A 16827-nucleotide genomic window follows, 5' to 3' on the forward strand; every position below is an offset into this window, starting at 1 on the left:
ACTACCCTAACTCTAACAACCCTCCGCTAGATCGTGTCCCTGAGCACCACATCCAAACGGTTTTTAAATACATCCAGGGATGGTGACTCAACCACCTCCCTGGGGAGCCTATTCCAGTGCTTAACAACCCTTTCTGTAAAGAAGTTTTTCCCCATATCCAACCTAGACTTACCCTGGCAATGAAGAGATGTGGAGCTGATTTTTCAGTACGCATGACTTTCCAAAAATGGAATCCAATGACATAAATGACCAGATTGCCAGCTAATTGTTAAAATTTCCAAAACATAAACATCAATCAAGCTCTTATTCCAACCACAAATTATTTACATGAGGAATGAGATCCTCTGCAAGAAGAATTAAATCAAGAGCTTGTGAGAGACTTTCCCATCGTTTGGAATGGCACACAAGAAAAGACAAGAAGCATTTATGAAGATAATAAAACACATATTTTCCAAGCAAGACAAATATTATTAACATGACTATTGTTTAGTCAGTGATGATGAGTCTATGAAACAATTTTCTTCTGGGGGTAAAACTACAGGATGTGACCAGAGGATGTAAGTTTTCAGGTTAAGAAACACAGAACTTAGTAAAAAAGAAAAAAAAAAAAAAGAAAAAAGAAAAAAAAAAAAAAACCAGATTTGGAAGTCTAGCAAATTCCAAACAAAAGTAACCCAATCAAGCACAGTCACAAAAAAGCCCAGCAAGGAACATTAAAAGTACATATAAATAAGCATAGCCAGTACTCGCCTACTAAGAGCTTAAATGAATTAAAGTGCAACTATGGTGCATTAATTCTAAGAGTGTTATGCCCACATGAATTATCAACTGTGAAGTGATTGACCATGTTTCTGGTGTTCAGCAAGTAGGAATTTCTTATAGGCTACTTATTTTTGGTGGTTTTAAGATAAAGATAATTGGTACTACAAGTAGTAAAAGAGAGAAATGAGAAGAGTTTTAAGAGCAGAAATAAAAATGGGTTTGGGAAGCAAAGCAGAAGAAAAGCTAGAAGCAAAAAAAAAGAGATGAACTTTCACATTATAAGAACCAAACCTGGGAAAACAGAATAGAAATACTTAAAAGGAAATTTGTGTTCAAAAAATATCTAATCCATGTTTGGAAAGATGGAATAAAAGATGACTTGAAAATATAAAATAATGGAAGTTTTTGTCACTAGATAATGACATCCAAGCTTATGATCACAAAACAGTAAGAAATGGAGATGAACAGCTGATCATTTGAGGACCTTTTAAGTCAGAAACACAGATTGATTAATATATGAAAAATACAGAGATTTATTTGTATTTATATGTATTATATATGCAAGTTTTACTTCATTCTACCCTACAATAAATATAACACAGTTGATGGGACACAGGTAACAAAGAAAAAACTCTTCAGAGCAATAAATATTAAATATTCACCGCCTTTTGTTTTTAAGCATCAGGCTCAGAAGTTGAGGTATAAATCTGAAGAAGTGTAATACTAACTGTAGTTAGCAAGGTAACTTTGCTAACTTTAATGGAGGACATGAGTTTCAAGTATTTGTGTACATCTTTCCTTCTCTGCCATCTAATACATTTTCGTGACTACTGTAACACTCCTTGAACACTCATGAAATTACATTAAAAATATAATTGTGCTCTCATTTTAAAGGACTAAGAAAAGGAAAACGACACCAGTAGTGCATTGCTGTATCATCTCCTCTCTATCCTCAACCAAGATGCAATTTCCAGCAACTAGCAGCAGTAGATATTTTCCTCTTCCATGCCACCTGTGAGTTGTTTTGCAGAGCACAGCAGTGCCAAGGGCAATATAAAGAACAGATACAAGTTACTCAAAGCAGTCAGAACTGAACACTGAAAATACCGCTTGTTTCTGTGGCCGCAGCCCTACCCAGCAGCCTGCAATTCATGCTGCCACAATCTAGCCCAAACCTCCTGTGCAGCTTGTGGATTAAGAGCAATATTTAATAACATCAGTGACCAGTATTACAGAGGTTTTATATTCTAGAATTACAAGTCATAAATGTTACTGTGATATTGACAGCATCTCTGTTAGCTCATGTTGAGAATATGACGCGTATCGCAGCAATGCTGATTATCTGCAAAGGGCAAAGGAAAAGATTTTGTAACTGTGGCACGAACAGACAAATATCAGCAGGAATGCCCTAGCTAACACTGGAAGTACTAGGCTAAGCAACATTTGATAAAATATAAACAAACTCTGAAAGGATTAACTATTAAAAGTGTATTAAGAAATGGCTAACCTATGTATTATTGGCAAATTCATATACTTCTGAGAATTGTAGCTTCCTGGGGGCAAATCTTGCACATATTGGCACTCTTAAGTCAGAGATTTCAAACAAAACGAAAAACATTGTAAGACTGCCATTCCAATAAATTCAACAAAATATCAACTCTGCTGCAAACCTTCTGATGTGTGCCTATACCACTTATCTAGAGCTACAGCTGCACTCAGTAAGGTTACAGATCTTGTTCATAACCCATGATGTTGAAGAACCCTCATCTTTAATTTATCCTACTGCGTGTATTTCAGTATACGTTGTCTGATATGTGTAATTATTCACTATTAGGACGAAAGTGATTCAGTCCTCTTGCAGTATGCGGTACTGAAATGCTTCAGCAGAAATGGAAGAGTCAGATGATGTATTATTTACTTCATGGACCATCACAGTTCATCAAGTGAATATATATAAAGTATGAGTCATTTTTAGACTTTCATAAACATGTATTATTCAGACTAAAATGAATGGACCTATCTTACCTTCAGTACGCTATCAGAGAATAATGGCATCTTGTAACCTGTTGTAAGTGGCTAATGCATGTATGGGATTCTATTGCACTAAAACTGATAATAAAATATATCATTTGACTTCTTAATTAAAAATATCAACAGGAAAATACTCATCAGATACTGTGAACCATCAAGCTCAAAATGATTTACAGAGATGTCAAATTAAAAGAAGCATAAAATACACCTTACAGGAATGGTCTACTGGTTCAAAATGACCAGAATCTTCTTCACATTCCTTTGGATGCAACCAGCAATTCTACATTTCAGTTTGGAGTATTTCAGGAAGTGCTATCAATGAAGACCACAACATAATGCTTATAACTTATCACTCCAAGTGATGCTATTTTGATCATACACAGAAAGAAACAAAGACACGGATACTGTAGCCATATGGCCCTTTTTTCCCCCCTCCTCTTGCTAGTGGAGATGCCAAGATGGATTTAAAGGGTGGATTACCTCATTTAAAAATAAGTACAGGAGAGAAACACTGACATTTACAATCCGTGCAGCAAATAGCTATATTTATATGTTGTGGCACTTTAATTAAAATATTGGAAAAATTTTTCAATCCCTTCCTCTTCGCTTCAAAGCTAAAATAAAATTCTCTAAGCAGAAGAGAATCTCAAAACTCACAGGCACCGCTTCAATTTTATTATACTTCTGAATGTTCACAGTTTTCATTTAGTTAACCAGATTACTTGAGAAAATTATTAAACTTCTATAGTCTCTGTGCACTCTTGTGCTTTATATTCCAGCTATAAAAGCCCTTCTTATCAATACTAAGGACTGATGTGGATACCACAGTACTGAAGCGATCAAAGTTACATGTCCACAAGTCCAGGGGAGCAGTTTTCAATGCAAAATGACTGAAATGTGGCACACTGAAATTGGAATGGACTGACTCCAGCCAGTTAAATTGTATCCACAGTGCTGCAGAGATGTCATTGACTCTTTTTAAGCAAACAGACTTTTTTCCAAAACCAGTTTTTTTTCCAACCAAACATAATGATAAAATAGGGATCTGACTGTACTTCTTATCATCATTTTACCTTTTGTGAGTATGGTTGTTATGGCTATCTTTCTTGGACTGCAGATCTATGAAGTTCTGGTGAATGTCCCGAGTTTCAGTTTATTGGTGGAAATTATAAAAATGCAGTTTCCTTCCACTTCTTTTACGTACACTTAGAAGCATTGGTGCCTAGCTCTTTTTGCACTACAGCTTTACTAGGGATGGCTGCCACTGCTTTTGATCTAGGGGTTTCCTCAAATGCTTTTCCTGAAGCTGGAGATGTGACTAGCATTTCAGATGTCATATTTATGAGCCTTTCTTTACGTTACATTTAACGCTATTCGTACAAGCCATTACCTGAACACTTCTTTCTGAGAAGGGCTTCTCTAGGGACTAAGCTTATTAGTGAAGTTGGGAACAGCATTTCCATAACCTCTCCTTTCACTGACTGAAGCTAATTTATAGAGCTATTGGCTCAGATCACTTGACACACACAAAAAAATGGTTTGTTATCAAGAGAAAATAAATATTACAGTAAGAATCCAGAGATTTAGAAAGACAATGATGGAGAAGGCATTAGATTTGGTTTTCTGCTTCTCTAGTTACAATTAAGTCACAGATTTCGTAAGTTATTTTTCAGGACAAAGGCAAAACAGATTTAAATGAAATACACTTGTGAAACAGCATACATGTTTCATTCTGCAAATGACAATGATTTACAATGATTTCAAGTAGATAGCATTTGATATGCATATTTTTTAAAAAGATAAATATTACTAAAACAATCATAGTTTGCTATTCTCTTTGAAATAACAGAGAACAATAAAAAGTCTTCAGCAAGATGGGATTCTTTATTTCACCTGTCATAAAAGGGAGGGGATGAGGCAAAAGCCCATCAACATATTAATAAAATACAGAAAGCCCACAAAATAAAATCTTCTGTTTACACAGTTATCCTAGAATCGTTTTTGGAGGTACTTTGTGTGTATGACTGTTAAGGTCAGCATGGGGTGAACATCCACCTGCTTAGTCTGCTTCTTGTAGTTGGGCACTGAGTTCTGCTTGGCTCAAAGCAAGCAGTACACCACCTAGCTCAGGCAGCCCTGTACAGGATGCAGCAGTGAACACAAATATATGTGTGTGGTTGTGGGCATCACAGATGTTGCTACTTCCTTCTTACGTGGAAACCAAGTACAACCAAGAAATGTCCTTATCTTTATATATCCCTTCATTTCATTGCATCATAGAATGGCTTGTGTTGGAAGGGACCTTAAAGGTCATCTAGCTCCACCCTAGCCTTTCTGAAAGGTCCACCCCAAACTGGCCTTAAAGACCTCCAAGGATGGGGCATACATAGCTTCTCTGGATAGCCTGTGCTAGTGCCTCTCTGCCTTCTGAGCCAAGAATTTCCTCCCAACTTCTAAACTACATTTCCTTTCTTTTAGTTTAAACCCATTCCTCCTATCATTACACTCCCTTACAATGAATCCCATTTCCTTAGAAAAGGAAAATTCCAAGTTAACTCATTTGACCTCAGAATGTTAAAGCCCTTCACTATAGAGTGCTAACAATCCAGAAGCACCTATAGATTTCCTTAATCAAGTAGGTAAGGGGGAGAGAAAGAGGGTCAGGGTTGGTGCAGCTCTCAATGCTGTGCCTCTGCCCACCACCCTCAGACATTTCTGAAAGGAATGCAAATTATCAGGAGTCACCACCAAACCCAAACCATATCACCCGTAAATGAGGTTATTTGGGCATAGTATTATATATCAATATAATACATGGTTATAGTTAATTTAGTATTCGCCAGAGACGAATACTGTATCCCTACTACAAAAGAATCAGGTGAGCAAATGCAAACTCCATCTAGCATTTAGCTGAGCGGAAACGAGACCAGAAAACAATATTTAATGAGGATACTGTACCTAATGTAACTGGATCTGGATTCACTGGACTCTGCTGTCTGGAATGACTGCTGCTGCTGTTACCACCTTTTTTTAAATCTTCTGCATCACTGTACCGCCGTATCCAGTAATTAAGCTCCTCACGGTCTGCTTCTTGACATCGCCGAAGTACAGTGAGAGATCGCCTAGTTTTTTCCACCATGTCCATTATACAGTTTAACAGCTAACCACAGCAGAGAGTGGGACAGAGAAATAAAAAAGAATATTTTATTCATAAGTTGACACTAAAATAAAGAAAATACTTATATGCTTAGTGCTTGGGTTTTAAGAATGAATGTGTCTCTCCCTGTTTTTCTAAACACATCTGTAAAAATCTAGTCTTAAGAATAATGATTCCTTCTTTAACTTATTATCTTAAACTGTGAAGATGTAGATTCTTGGAAGAAAGGGAAAAGAAGTAGTAAACTGAAAGGACTGTAGTACCATCACCAGTAACGCACAGCACCATAAAGGCCTGGTGATGCGACCCAGAACTGATGTTTACAAATGTTTTAAGAGCTAACAATCTCCAATTAACCAGTTCTAAAACTGACGGCCATGTGTCTCATACTCAGTGCCCACAGAGCAGAGTCCTTTCCCCATTTGGTAGTCTGTAATAACTAGGATACTGCATTTTGTATACACATTTGAACAGCAAGGCCTAATATGAGCTACCTAACAGGGAATGTCAAGCTCCCAGCTTTAATCAACAGTACCTTCCAAACAAATTCCTGTCTTACAGGGCTCCTTTTAGACAATTATATTTAAGCGGATTTAGCCCTTACATGGTCAAGGTGTTTCCACTCTTCTGCCCATTCTCTGTCTGTTAGTCTGTGATCAATCATTTCTTCTTGACGTGTGCCATGCAACCCTGCCAAAAAGGAGCAAATCATGTTTACAGGGTTGGGAGTCCTCTAGGGGGAAATAAAAAAAGAAAGAAGAACCCACTGAATATACGTGGCTATCTACATATCATACATCAGCTGATCTAGTATGTGGAATACCACCACAAAAATAAATAGATACTTAAAAACTACATTAAAAGTCATCATTAGACTTTTCCTCACAGTAGATGCTTCTGTTTTACTCAATATACTGTCTTCAATTCTGCAAGTTCTGCAGGCTGTAAGATAACCTCTCAAATATAGCTATAACTCTTTCTGAAATATACAGTAATATAATGCAATATATCACTTTTCATTTACACTTCTTGAAGAAATCAGAAAGGAATTATTTGGGAACTGTATCAAATATTAGCTGTACTTCAAAAGTTGAAAAAATATTAGTGCGAACTTAAAGTTATTTCACTAAATGCAGTAATTGCTACCATATCAACAGAGCATCATTAAGGGTTCATCCCTTCATAGATGTATTAAACAACATGTGGTTAAATGCAGCACATAAAACATAGCAGCTGACAACATGGTAGAACCAAATCAGTATTTATTATCAACACTCAGAGGAGCTGACACTTGCTTCTTGTTTAGCCTCCTCTATACAGATGCTGAATATTTGTAAACGTTCCTCTTTTATTGAAGATTTGTTTAAAATAAGCCAAGAACAGTATGTGCAGATGTGAAGCAAGCTAGGCAAATCCAAGAGCATCAGCCACCCCTGTAACCCAACACGTGCTGCAGCAAGTCCTGCATAGGGTGTGTTGCTTCTGCTGTACATGTCTTCTACAGACATCCCCACATTGCAGTGCACTGAAAGCAAGCTAAACCAATTTGTTTTACTGTCCCAAATGAGATATCAGAAGAAAATTAAGATGATCCACTATCCTTGCTTAGCAGACACCTGAGCGTCTAACTCAGGTTAACTATGCAGCTGTAAGAGCAGGGGTTCCTCCCTCTAATGCCCTTGCTTTAGAGTGGACTAAACGCACAATTCAGTCCATTTTTACAAATACAGATCTGCAATAAAACGAGGAAGAGCAGCTAGATGGACAAACAGCAAAAAAGGCTACATTTGAAGGACAGGTATATTTTGTCATAAAAAACAAAAAAAAAAGAAAAAGAAAGGAAAAAAAAAAAAAAAAAAACACCTGTTCAAAACTCAGAATAACTACAAAGGAAAAAAAACTCAAAAAGCAATGCAGAAAATCAACATGCCTTACCCATAGGTCTGTTTCTGTCCCTGAGGTCCCTGTGGTTGGGGTGTCTGTATGAGTCCCTGTAGTGGTGGGCAATGGCCATATCATCCAAACGATAATGCTGAGGTGGAGGTGGGGTGGGATGAGGCAGACCATTGGGCTGATAAGATAAGCCATTATTTGGACTGTACCGCTGGCCTGGGCTAATAGTGCAGGGCCGCTTGCTTGGATGCTCTGAGTGCAAAGGCTCTCTGTCAAAGCCGTTTTCTTTGGTTCTGAAAAATAAAAGAAAGGAACCTTAATCCACTTTGTGAACAGAGCTGTTCAGGTACACTCATGCCCACCTACATAGGGAGCTTTTGGATCTTTGCTCCAAATAAGGGGTACAGAACATTTCATAACACTGCTTTATTCAGAACATACATTCAAAAAATACTACAGTCACCCTTCCAGTGGGACAGCTTTAAGACTGGTCCAGGGAGGATATTGTTCACCCAAATCACCTGATGACCTGATGGTTACTCATGTAACTGCAAAACTGAAGCAGTCAACCGATACACGAAGCCAGAGGCCATGCAATGATCACAATATACTTTTAATGACTCTTGGCATGATGGAATATGTTTGCAATAACTTTCAATAGGTAGTGATGTTTTTGACTTCTCTCCAAGACAATTTTTAAAATTTAGTTGGCAGTGTGCATCTTCTTTGCATGTATCTACTCAAACTCAACATTCAGATTTTTCAATTGTAATGTTACTATGCGAGTGAAATATGGACTCTTCTGTATGAACAAGCCAAGCTATTTTCTTTGTGAAAATATTCTATGCTAATGATGTCTCTAATAAAGATGGGGAAAGAAATCAGAAACTGTAGATTAGCTTCACTGACATTCTTGGATAGCTCAGTGTAGGAAAAGCGAATCAGAAAACTGTGGCAACGAGGAAAACAATGAAAGGAAATCCAAGTTTGATTTTCTGCGCTGTAGTGGATGGCAAAACTACTACTGTGCTATTAGTGTGCAAATGTTTGTAGTTGCTCCTTACTGTACAGGTACTTCTGTGTCTTTTTTAGGAATGCTCTATATTTAATTAACTGTAATTCACTGCTCTATGTAGGACAAAGCATCAGCATATTGATAATGCCTTGTTGGGGAAAATTTTTATTTTGCTTGTGTTATGGAAGATATTGACATCATCTTGGTAAACCTTCAAGTTAATAAAATTAAAATCCCGATAATTAAAAATGGCTAATAAGAAGTACAGCTCTAGGTGCTGTGAATATCCTTCTCCTTGTTGAGAAGCACAAGAACTTCTTCAAACAAAAAGATTTTGTTAACAGTATTGAAGCCGGCCCTTATGTTCAGGTACCTTCCACGTGAATTCACTGTTAAGAGATGCTGAGGATTCAGCCACCACATCATCACTTTCAAAAGGCTCAAAACAATCATAATAATTTCATTTTTGTCTCAGTCAAAATTAGAGACATTCTAACATCGTGGGTTTCTTTTTTCTTAAAAAACATCCTGCATTTACTTTGTAGGCAGCTGTCATAAATGTAGAACCATTACATGACATGCTCACGTGCCATACAATCTTTTCTAGCAGTCACAGAGGATGACTAATTAGCAAAAAGTCTTTTCCAGTTAATGTATTTAAAATCATGTTATTTATACCCACGCATTCATTCACCAAAATAAAAACTCATACTGGTCCAAGTTCCTTTGCTTTACTGTAGTAGCATGTAAACTTCAGAAGTTGTAAACAAAATATAGTGAACACTTTGTTCATGACATGTCATGAACAAATTACTAAAATGTGTTGTCTCCTCAGGTGTCAGTTTTTCTCTCTTGCAGTGACTGATGGTTCCCAGTGTTATTACAGAAACAGATTGATCTTTTTAATGAGCTAGTTTAATAGACTCCAAAATCTCACCGTGGCTGCTCATCCGTGTCAGACCATATGCACCAAGAAAACATTCAGTAAAACACGAAGCTCTGCTGTCAGATTGCTCTATAAAACCTCACATACAGTAGCTCTGGATAGGCTGATAAATAACTAGAACTAGAAAACGCATATGCCAAAAAGACTCTGAAATTATAACCAATGAGAATTACTGAAGATATATTTTCCTTAACAAAAAATGAAGAGGTGCATGTGTTTATCCGCAACACACTCACTCTACTTCCTTCACTTAATCCCTTACTGAATTTTTATGTCTGTTGGAGTCAACAGTATGCAGCTATCTGTGCCTGAAAGAATAATGTAAATACAGAAGGATATATGTGTATATTTCTCATATACACATGTGTGTGTAATCTCTATATATCATTATCTAATACACACACACACATCAATATATGATATACATAATAAATGGTGATGTATGATGATATATAATGGGATATATATCCCATTTCCCATGGAAAGTGAAAAAATACCACATTTACTCCAGCAGCAGACACATCTCCAAACAAAACTCTTCCAACCACATTTAGTTCTCCTTGAAAGATGTTGTCTTTCAGGCACTTTTTGCCACATATTTTAGCAACAGGGTCATAGAAATCCCTCCTCTAAAAAGACGCCTATTATCTTCCACTGTTTATTTACTGGTATATTTGAAATCTACTTAGACATCTCAACAAAAGATCTGTGTTCCCTCCTGCTGCTCTGTAAACAATTACAATAATGTATACCTTAATAAGTATCAAGCTAGACAAGTATTTGGTTTCTATACTTGGTCTAGGCATGCTCTGACTCTAAGGACAAATTCTGTGTGGTTTATTTAAGCGTGTATATATATGTATATATATACACACATTTTTATATATAATTTATACACACACACACATTCATTTTATTTATATTTTATTATATATCATATATAATTTTATATATTATATATATAGTAGAATATATATATATATATTCTATTTAATTTATATATATAATAAATATAATATATATTTTTATTTTATTATTTATTTATTTGTTGCATTGTTTCAACAACAGTCAACAGTGATCCAGGAACTATTTATTAACCAATGATGGGGTTGTTTGATTCTGCAGACAAAAAAACAAAAAGCACAACTATCCTCGAGCTCAAGGAGCTATTCTAATGGTTGAAGTGGGCAGTTTTTCCAGGTCTTTTAAGATAATAATCAGAGAACCTGGCAGTGAAATAAATGAATAAATAAATAAACAAATGAAAGCTGCATGTCTCTGAAATGCCCTTGCCCCCAGAATTAAGGCATCTAATTCCAAGTGAGCATTTTCAGAAGCTGCCAGGCAGCTAACAGCTTCAGCTGCTTGCACCAAGCAGCACAGAGCACAAGTTCTGCCACCCAGTGTGCTCCCACATGAGCAGCTTCCCAAAGCTCACTCTTCACATTTCTCTCCTGGCTTGCCATAAGAGCTGCACTATGACATGGAGAGCAATTGGAGACTCCCTGAGCTGGAAGGAGCTGGAGAGACACCTCAGCTGTAAAGGCAATAGCATCATGAACAGAGGCTTTCAAAGCAACTATGTACATTAGCATAGAAACAAAATCCATAAAACAGACTGAAATACCCCCAAGTCTAGCTCACAGTTTTATTCTAAGACTTTAAAATCCAATATTCTCCTGATCTGTCGATCCCCCTGTGAGCAACTCCTCATGCCCTTTCTACTTTAAGACTCATAGGGGTCCTTTCACAACTTTCGCAAAGTTCTCAGACTGGTCTTCACCTTCACCATCCATCTCTCCCATACAACAGGTGAGATGGCACTTCCCACAAAATCACTGCAATTCATCACATCAAACTGAACATCAGCAGAAAAACAAAGGAATATTGTATTGCTCATTTTCTCTTTATGGTCATATGGGAGAAGCAACTAAAACTGCTATTAACAGCAAAAAATAAGCTAAGGCTATCAGAAAGGTGCGTCCCACCCCACCTTCATACTCTGCCATGCCTCACAGGCTTATCAGGTAATTCAATATATTTACAGGAGAAACACCATGTCTACTACTGACAACGGACAACATCATGCTGATATTTAAATCAGTCACAAGATCTACAAGATTTTTTAAGAGGTCTTTTTTTCCCTACAGTGTATACACGCTTTGGTATGCTACTCTGCAAAGACCAAGAGCATGCAGCAGAACTGCCCCAGGGAGCTAAACCTCAGCTTTGGAAATGTTATCTCTTTATGTGGCTCAAGATCTTGCATGGAAAATGTCTGAAAATTAATCCTCTTTCTTAGATCGAGTTAGCAACTAGTTAGCATCAATGGCTGTTTCAGCTCATCTTAACAGACAGGAAAAACTAGAGAGAACAGAAAATCTACAGATTTCTTTATTTTCGTGCTAGCACATCAGGATTTCCCAGAGACATCAGCCAAAGCACATCACTTTCAAATATTTTCCCTTTTTTTTTCTACTTAATGGCTAAGTTAAATCTTACTATCATTCTGCTTTATATTTTACTATGCAATATTTTCAAGATCTAGCCTCATGAATATCTCATTCCTGTGAGCTCCAATATTTGATGTTAAATTTTTTCTCTACTAGTCTTGGAAGCCTTCATTTTTTATCTATACACTTCATAGAATCATACAATATTCAGAGTTGGCCAGGATCCATTCGGATCATAGAACAGCCCAGACTGAAAAGGACCACAATGATCACCTCATTTCAACCCCCCTGCTATGTGCAGGGTCTCCAACCACCAGACCAGGCTGCCCAGAGCCACATCCAGCCTGGCCTTGAATGCCTCCAGGGATGGGGCATCCACAACCTCCTTGGGCAACCTGAAGTCCTGGCTCCACACCGGACCACCCAGAATTCAAACTCTTTGCCTGAGAGTACTGTCCAAACACTCGTTCGAGCTCTGTCAGCTCAGCCCTGTGCCCAACTGCTCTGGGCAATCTGTTCCATGCCCACCATCTTCGGTGCAGAACGTTTTGCTGATATCCAATCTGATATCCGAATTTGTGCCATCACAGCCGGTTTCCATCAAAAAGCATGTAAGTACTGCAATCTATATAGAATCTATGAACTGCAGTCCTTCCTGACTTTGTAAACCTTCATCTTAACTCCTTTATAAGGTAACTGGGATGCCTGCAATGCCTTGGGCATGCAGCTAGCTGGACTGGGCAGAACAGCATTATAAAAGCTTTCTTTTATATATTATATATATATATATATATATATATATATATATAATATATATTATAACGGCCTGTGGCAAACAAAACTAAGAATAAATTCAATGTTTGGTCCTCCCAAATTTATATGTTAAATGAATTTCTAACACTAGCACAAGAAGATGTCAACAATAAATGACCACAATGGTCTTTTTCTTGTAATACTGAACAAAGAACTTTAGTCAAATAAGAAAAAGAGAAAATTGTTCCATATCCCTACAGCTACTGTACACACAGGCGCTTGCTCCCTTTCTGCACACTCTAAGTTCAATAAGACAACAGATTTCAGCGAACATTTCCATGTTTGGAACAAATCTTAAGCACATTCTTATGCCGTGCATAAAACATGGCATAGCAGAAAGACTCACATCCCTGACTGCACTCTGGAGCATCCCAATATCACTGATTAGCCATCTTCACCATATTTACTATTTGTCCAAGAAATTACTTAATACAAAGAATTTATATATGGAGTTGGAGTGATTTACTCCACACTTCACAGAAAAACTGAAGCAAATGGTTAGTAAGGCACTAACTGGCCAGTGTTACTTCTGTGTAGGAATGGCCATGCTGTGTCCTCTGATGATTTTACTGCATGAGTCAGTGTGTGCATATATATAAATGTACAAGTACACAAAGGCAATCTGGATGCTATACAACTGTGACAAAGGAAAGACCTGCACCCAGGGCAGAGAATCCCAGAACCCCAGGATGGCTGAGGCTGGCAGGGCCCTCTGGATCCCTCAAAATCAGAACCAGCCCTACTCCAGCAGTGACACCCAGAGCAGGGGGCCTAGGTCCATGGCCAGGCACCTTCCGAAGGTCTCCAAGGAGGAGATCCCACAGCTTCTGGGCAACCTGTGCCAGTGCTTTGGCACAGCACAGCAGTGCTGCCTGGTGCTCAGAGAGAGCCCCTGCGCTCCTGTTTGTGCCCACTGCCTCTTGTCCTGGCACTGGACTTCCCAGCCCACCCCTTGCTGGCAAGGCCAAGCATGCTGCACCCAACAGACACAGCCATTCTCACCTGTCTGGAGTTCGCCTCTTCCCGTTTTCGTTCACATCGAGAAGCAGCTCTGAGGAGTCAACAGGTGAGGTGGTGCTGGCATCCAGAAGCAGCTGTTCGTGCTGGGCGAGGTACTGGGCTGGGTTCTGCTTGGCTAGCCTTGCACAGTGCAGCAGCTCCCGCTGCAGCAGGGGCAGATTGGCCTGCAAGGACATAGCACACATCAAGGCCAGGTAGTTCACATGCAGTTTCAACAAGGACAAGTTTAAAAAAAAAAAAAAAAAAAAAAAAACTATCAATGAGAAACACACTCTGGGATGAATCTGTTGCACGAATTGTGAATTAGATTTGAAATGGTTGGCTGCCTGAAATCAGACAGCTTCACTAGAGGTCAGGTTGCGGCTGTACCAAGTAGGCATGAAAGAAAGGGAACTCTCACAAAAACAAAACAAAACTGCAAATGCCATGAGAAAACCAGGTCTGAATTCTACTCATTTAACAGGAAAAAACATTGCCCTGGTTGACTTCATCTTCTTCCTTGCTATCCGGAACATAAGCTCCTATAGAGCAGCTCTGCTTGTTTCTGTTTGTTTTCCCACCGACAAGCCCTTTTTGCTGTCTCCACTCAGACTGCAGTTAGCACTTAGAAATCTTTAGAAACCATAGGATCCATGTCTCTGTAAGCTACCTTTGTCACCATCCTTCAAGAATAAAATGCCCTCAGCCTTCCCCAACATGTTCACAGTCGTAAGATAATGACTACAATAAAATCTCATGTTCCAGACCTCCAGCTAATCACCTGGAGGACCACATCCCTGCTTCATGTCATATGCAGCCTGAAGTAATTTTTAACTTTTCTCTCAGGACTCCACTGGGAGTTGTTGGACAGTACCAGTACTCAAAAGAGTATTGAAAAAGCTGATTGATCCCCAGGTGGCAGGTTTTCCATATTGAGCAACACTTCTCATCCAATTTGGGACTGGAGTAGAACCATATGTCCCTTCCCTTGGAGACGACATTTATACATCTTGGGAAACTTCTTCCTTTCCTTTCAGTACATGCATAAATACTAAGACAACTCATCCATTTCTTACCTACATATTTGTGCTGCAAGGTAATGTGCACATCCTTCTTTCTTCCATGCCCAGTGCACAGTAAATGTTGCCTGGGGCTTTTCAAGTATTAGACTACGTTTCATTGTTTTTTGTAACTAGATGGGAGACAAAGAACTCTCATGGTTCCCTTCCTTTTAAAGAAATTCCTTCAAGAAAAAAATTTTTTTTCTTTTCTTTGAATAGGAAAATAGGCAAAAGATTCTGAATCTAATGTGCAGCAAATCAAGCAAAAAAGAACAAAAGGAAGATGTCCTCAAAAAGTTTTGAGCACAGGGGCTTGGGAGATTACTATGCTAATACTGTAACAATGGCAGATGCTCCAGGCACCTGTTGCTGTACCGTAGGAGAAAATTCCCTGTGCAACAAAAGTGCCAGAACAGGGTTAATAACTGTGAAGCTTTTTAACATGATAAAAAAGTAATACCAGCAACTGCTATCACTTACTCATCTTAGGATATGAAGAAAGACAGTGCTGGACCTCCACAGAACACAAATGTTTTGTGAAACCATGAAAGAAATACCTTCTTACTGTTACTATCAATCTCTCACTTGGTTTTGTCTAGGGTTGCCACATAACAGGGAGAGATAATAAACAAAAGGGTTTATTTTTAGGGTTTAGTGGGCATGGTGATGATGGGTTGGCAATTGGGATTAGATGACCTTAGAGGTCTTTTCCAACCTTAATGATTCTATGATTCTATACTCATACATGGGTACTTCCGGCTCCTGGAGTCAACCAAATTTTAAGCTGGCTAGCAAAACCCTTGATCTATTTTAATTCTTTTCCTCCTAAAAAAAAGTTTATTCTTCCTATTTAACCATAAACACGCAGATTTGTAATTACATTTATCTTTTTTTCTAAACACACTGAACATTTTTTACATGCAAAAAAAATATATTTTTTAGAAGTTATTATAGGAAACTACTAATTATGTGCCTTGTAGTTTAGAATATGTCTGGGTTTGTAATACTACCGAGTAGCATTTGAATGAAAATTTAAAATACAAGTGAAGAAAAGCAGCGTTTGAAAGCATTTAGTTCAACCCAACTGCTCACAGTCTGCTCAAAACATAAATATAAAAAAAGCTTATCAAACCATACGATAAAAAAAAATTGGTTTATCAGGGAAAATATAATGAAATAATAAAATAAGAACAACAACAATAATAATAATACCACCAAAACACGGAAAACTCTCCATGTCTAGATGAAGTGTATAGCCTGCTACTGGTAACCATGGCTGTGATGAACAACAACTAGTTTTCAGGAAGCTGGCAGCACTGACATTCTCCATACTGTGAGCAAGAAGAGATCAAGCTCCTAAAGAAACTCAAGTGTACTTATAGATTCTGAAATTCAAATGGCCTTGGACAGAGAAGTTTATGCAGATACTCAAGCTGACAGCAGAGATAGTTCTGGCAAAGTGCAGTTGCACATTTCTGCAAATGTCACTGCTGGTGCCTGCAGACACACTTGGACACCTCTATATGTGATGGATACAAACCAATTGCAGACCAGAAGCCAGATAGCTATGTTAGAATAGTACTGCCTGGAAAAAAAAAAAAACAAAAAAACATGATATTACTAGCTTACTGTCCCCTACAATTTTGTGCTTCATTCACTAGAAAATGTTCCTACTCTGCTTTGGATTGAGTTATGAG

The 16827-nt window shown here is 38.0% G+C and overlaps 1 protein-coding gene across 8 annotated transcripts in view; it reads right to left on the reverse strand.

Annotated features, from left to right (window-relative positions):
* RUNX1T1 (RUNX1 partner transcriptional co-repressor 1) overlaps positions 1-16827 on the reverse strand; it is a 110186-nt gene that overhangs the window by 21087 nt on the left and 72272 nt on the right. For all 8 annotated transcript variants that reach the window (XM_090137800.1, XM_090137796.1, XM_031590987.2 and 5 more), the window contains 4 exons: positions 14073-14254; positions 7886-8136; positions 6555-6640; positions 5752-5953 (listed from right to left, as the gene is read on the reverse strand). In XM_090137800.1, coding sequence (XP_089993926.1) covers positions 5752-5953; positions 6555-6640; positions 7886-8136; positions 14073-14254 — 721 coding nt within the window. The remainder of the gene's footprint in view (positions 1-5751; positions 5954-6554; positions 6641-7885; positions 8137-14072; positions 14255-16827) is intronic.

The sequence above is a fragment of the Phasianus colchicus genome, chromosome 3, assembly GCF_987193195.1.
Source record: "Phasianus colchicus chromosome 3, bPhaCol1.hap1.1, whole genome shotgun sequence".
In the NCBI taxonomy this organism is placed as follows: Eukaryota; Metazoa; Chordata; class Aves; order Galliformes; family Phasianidae; genus Phasianus; species Phasianus colchicus.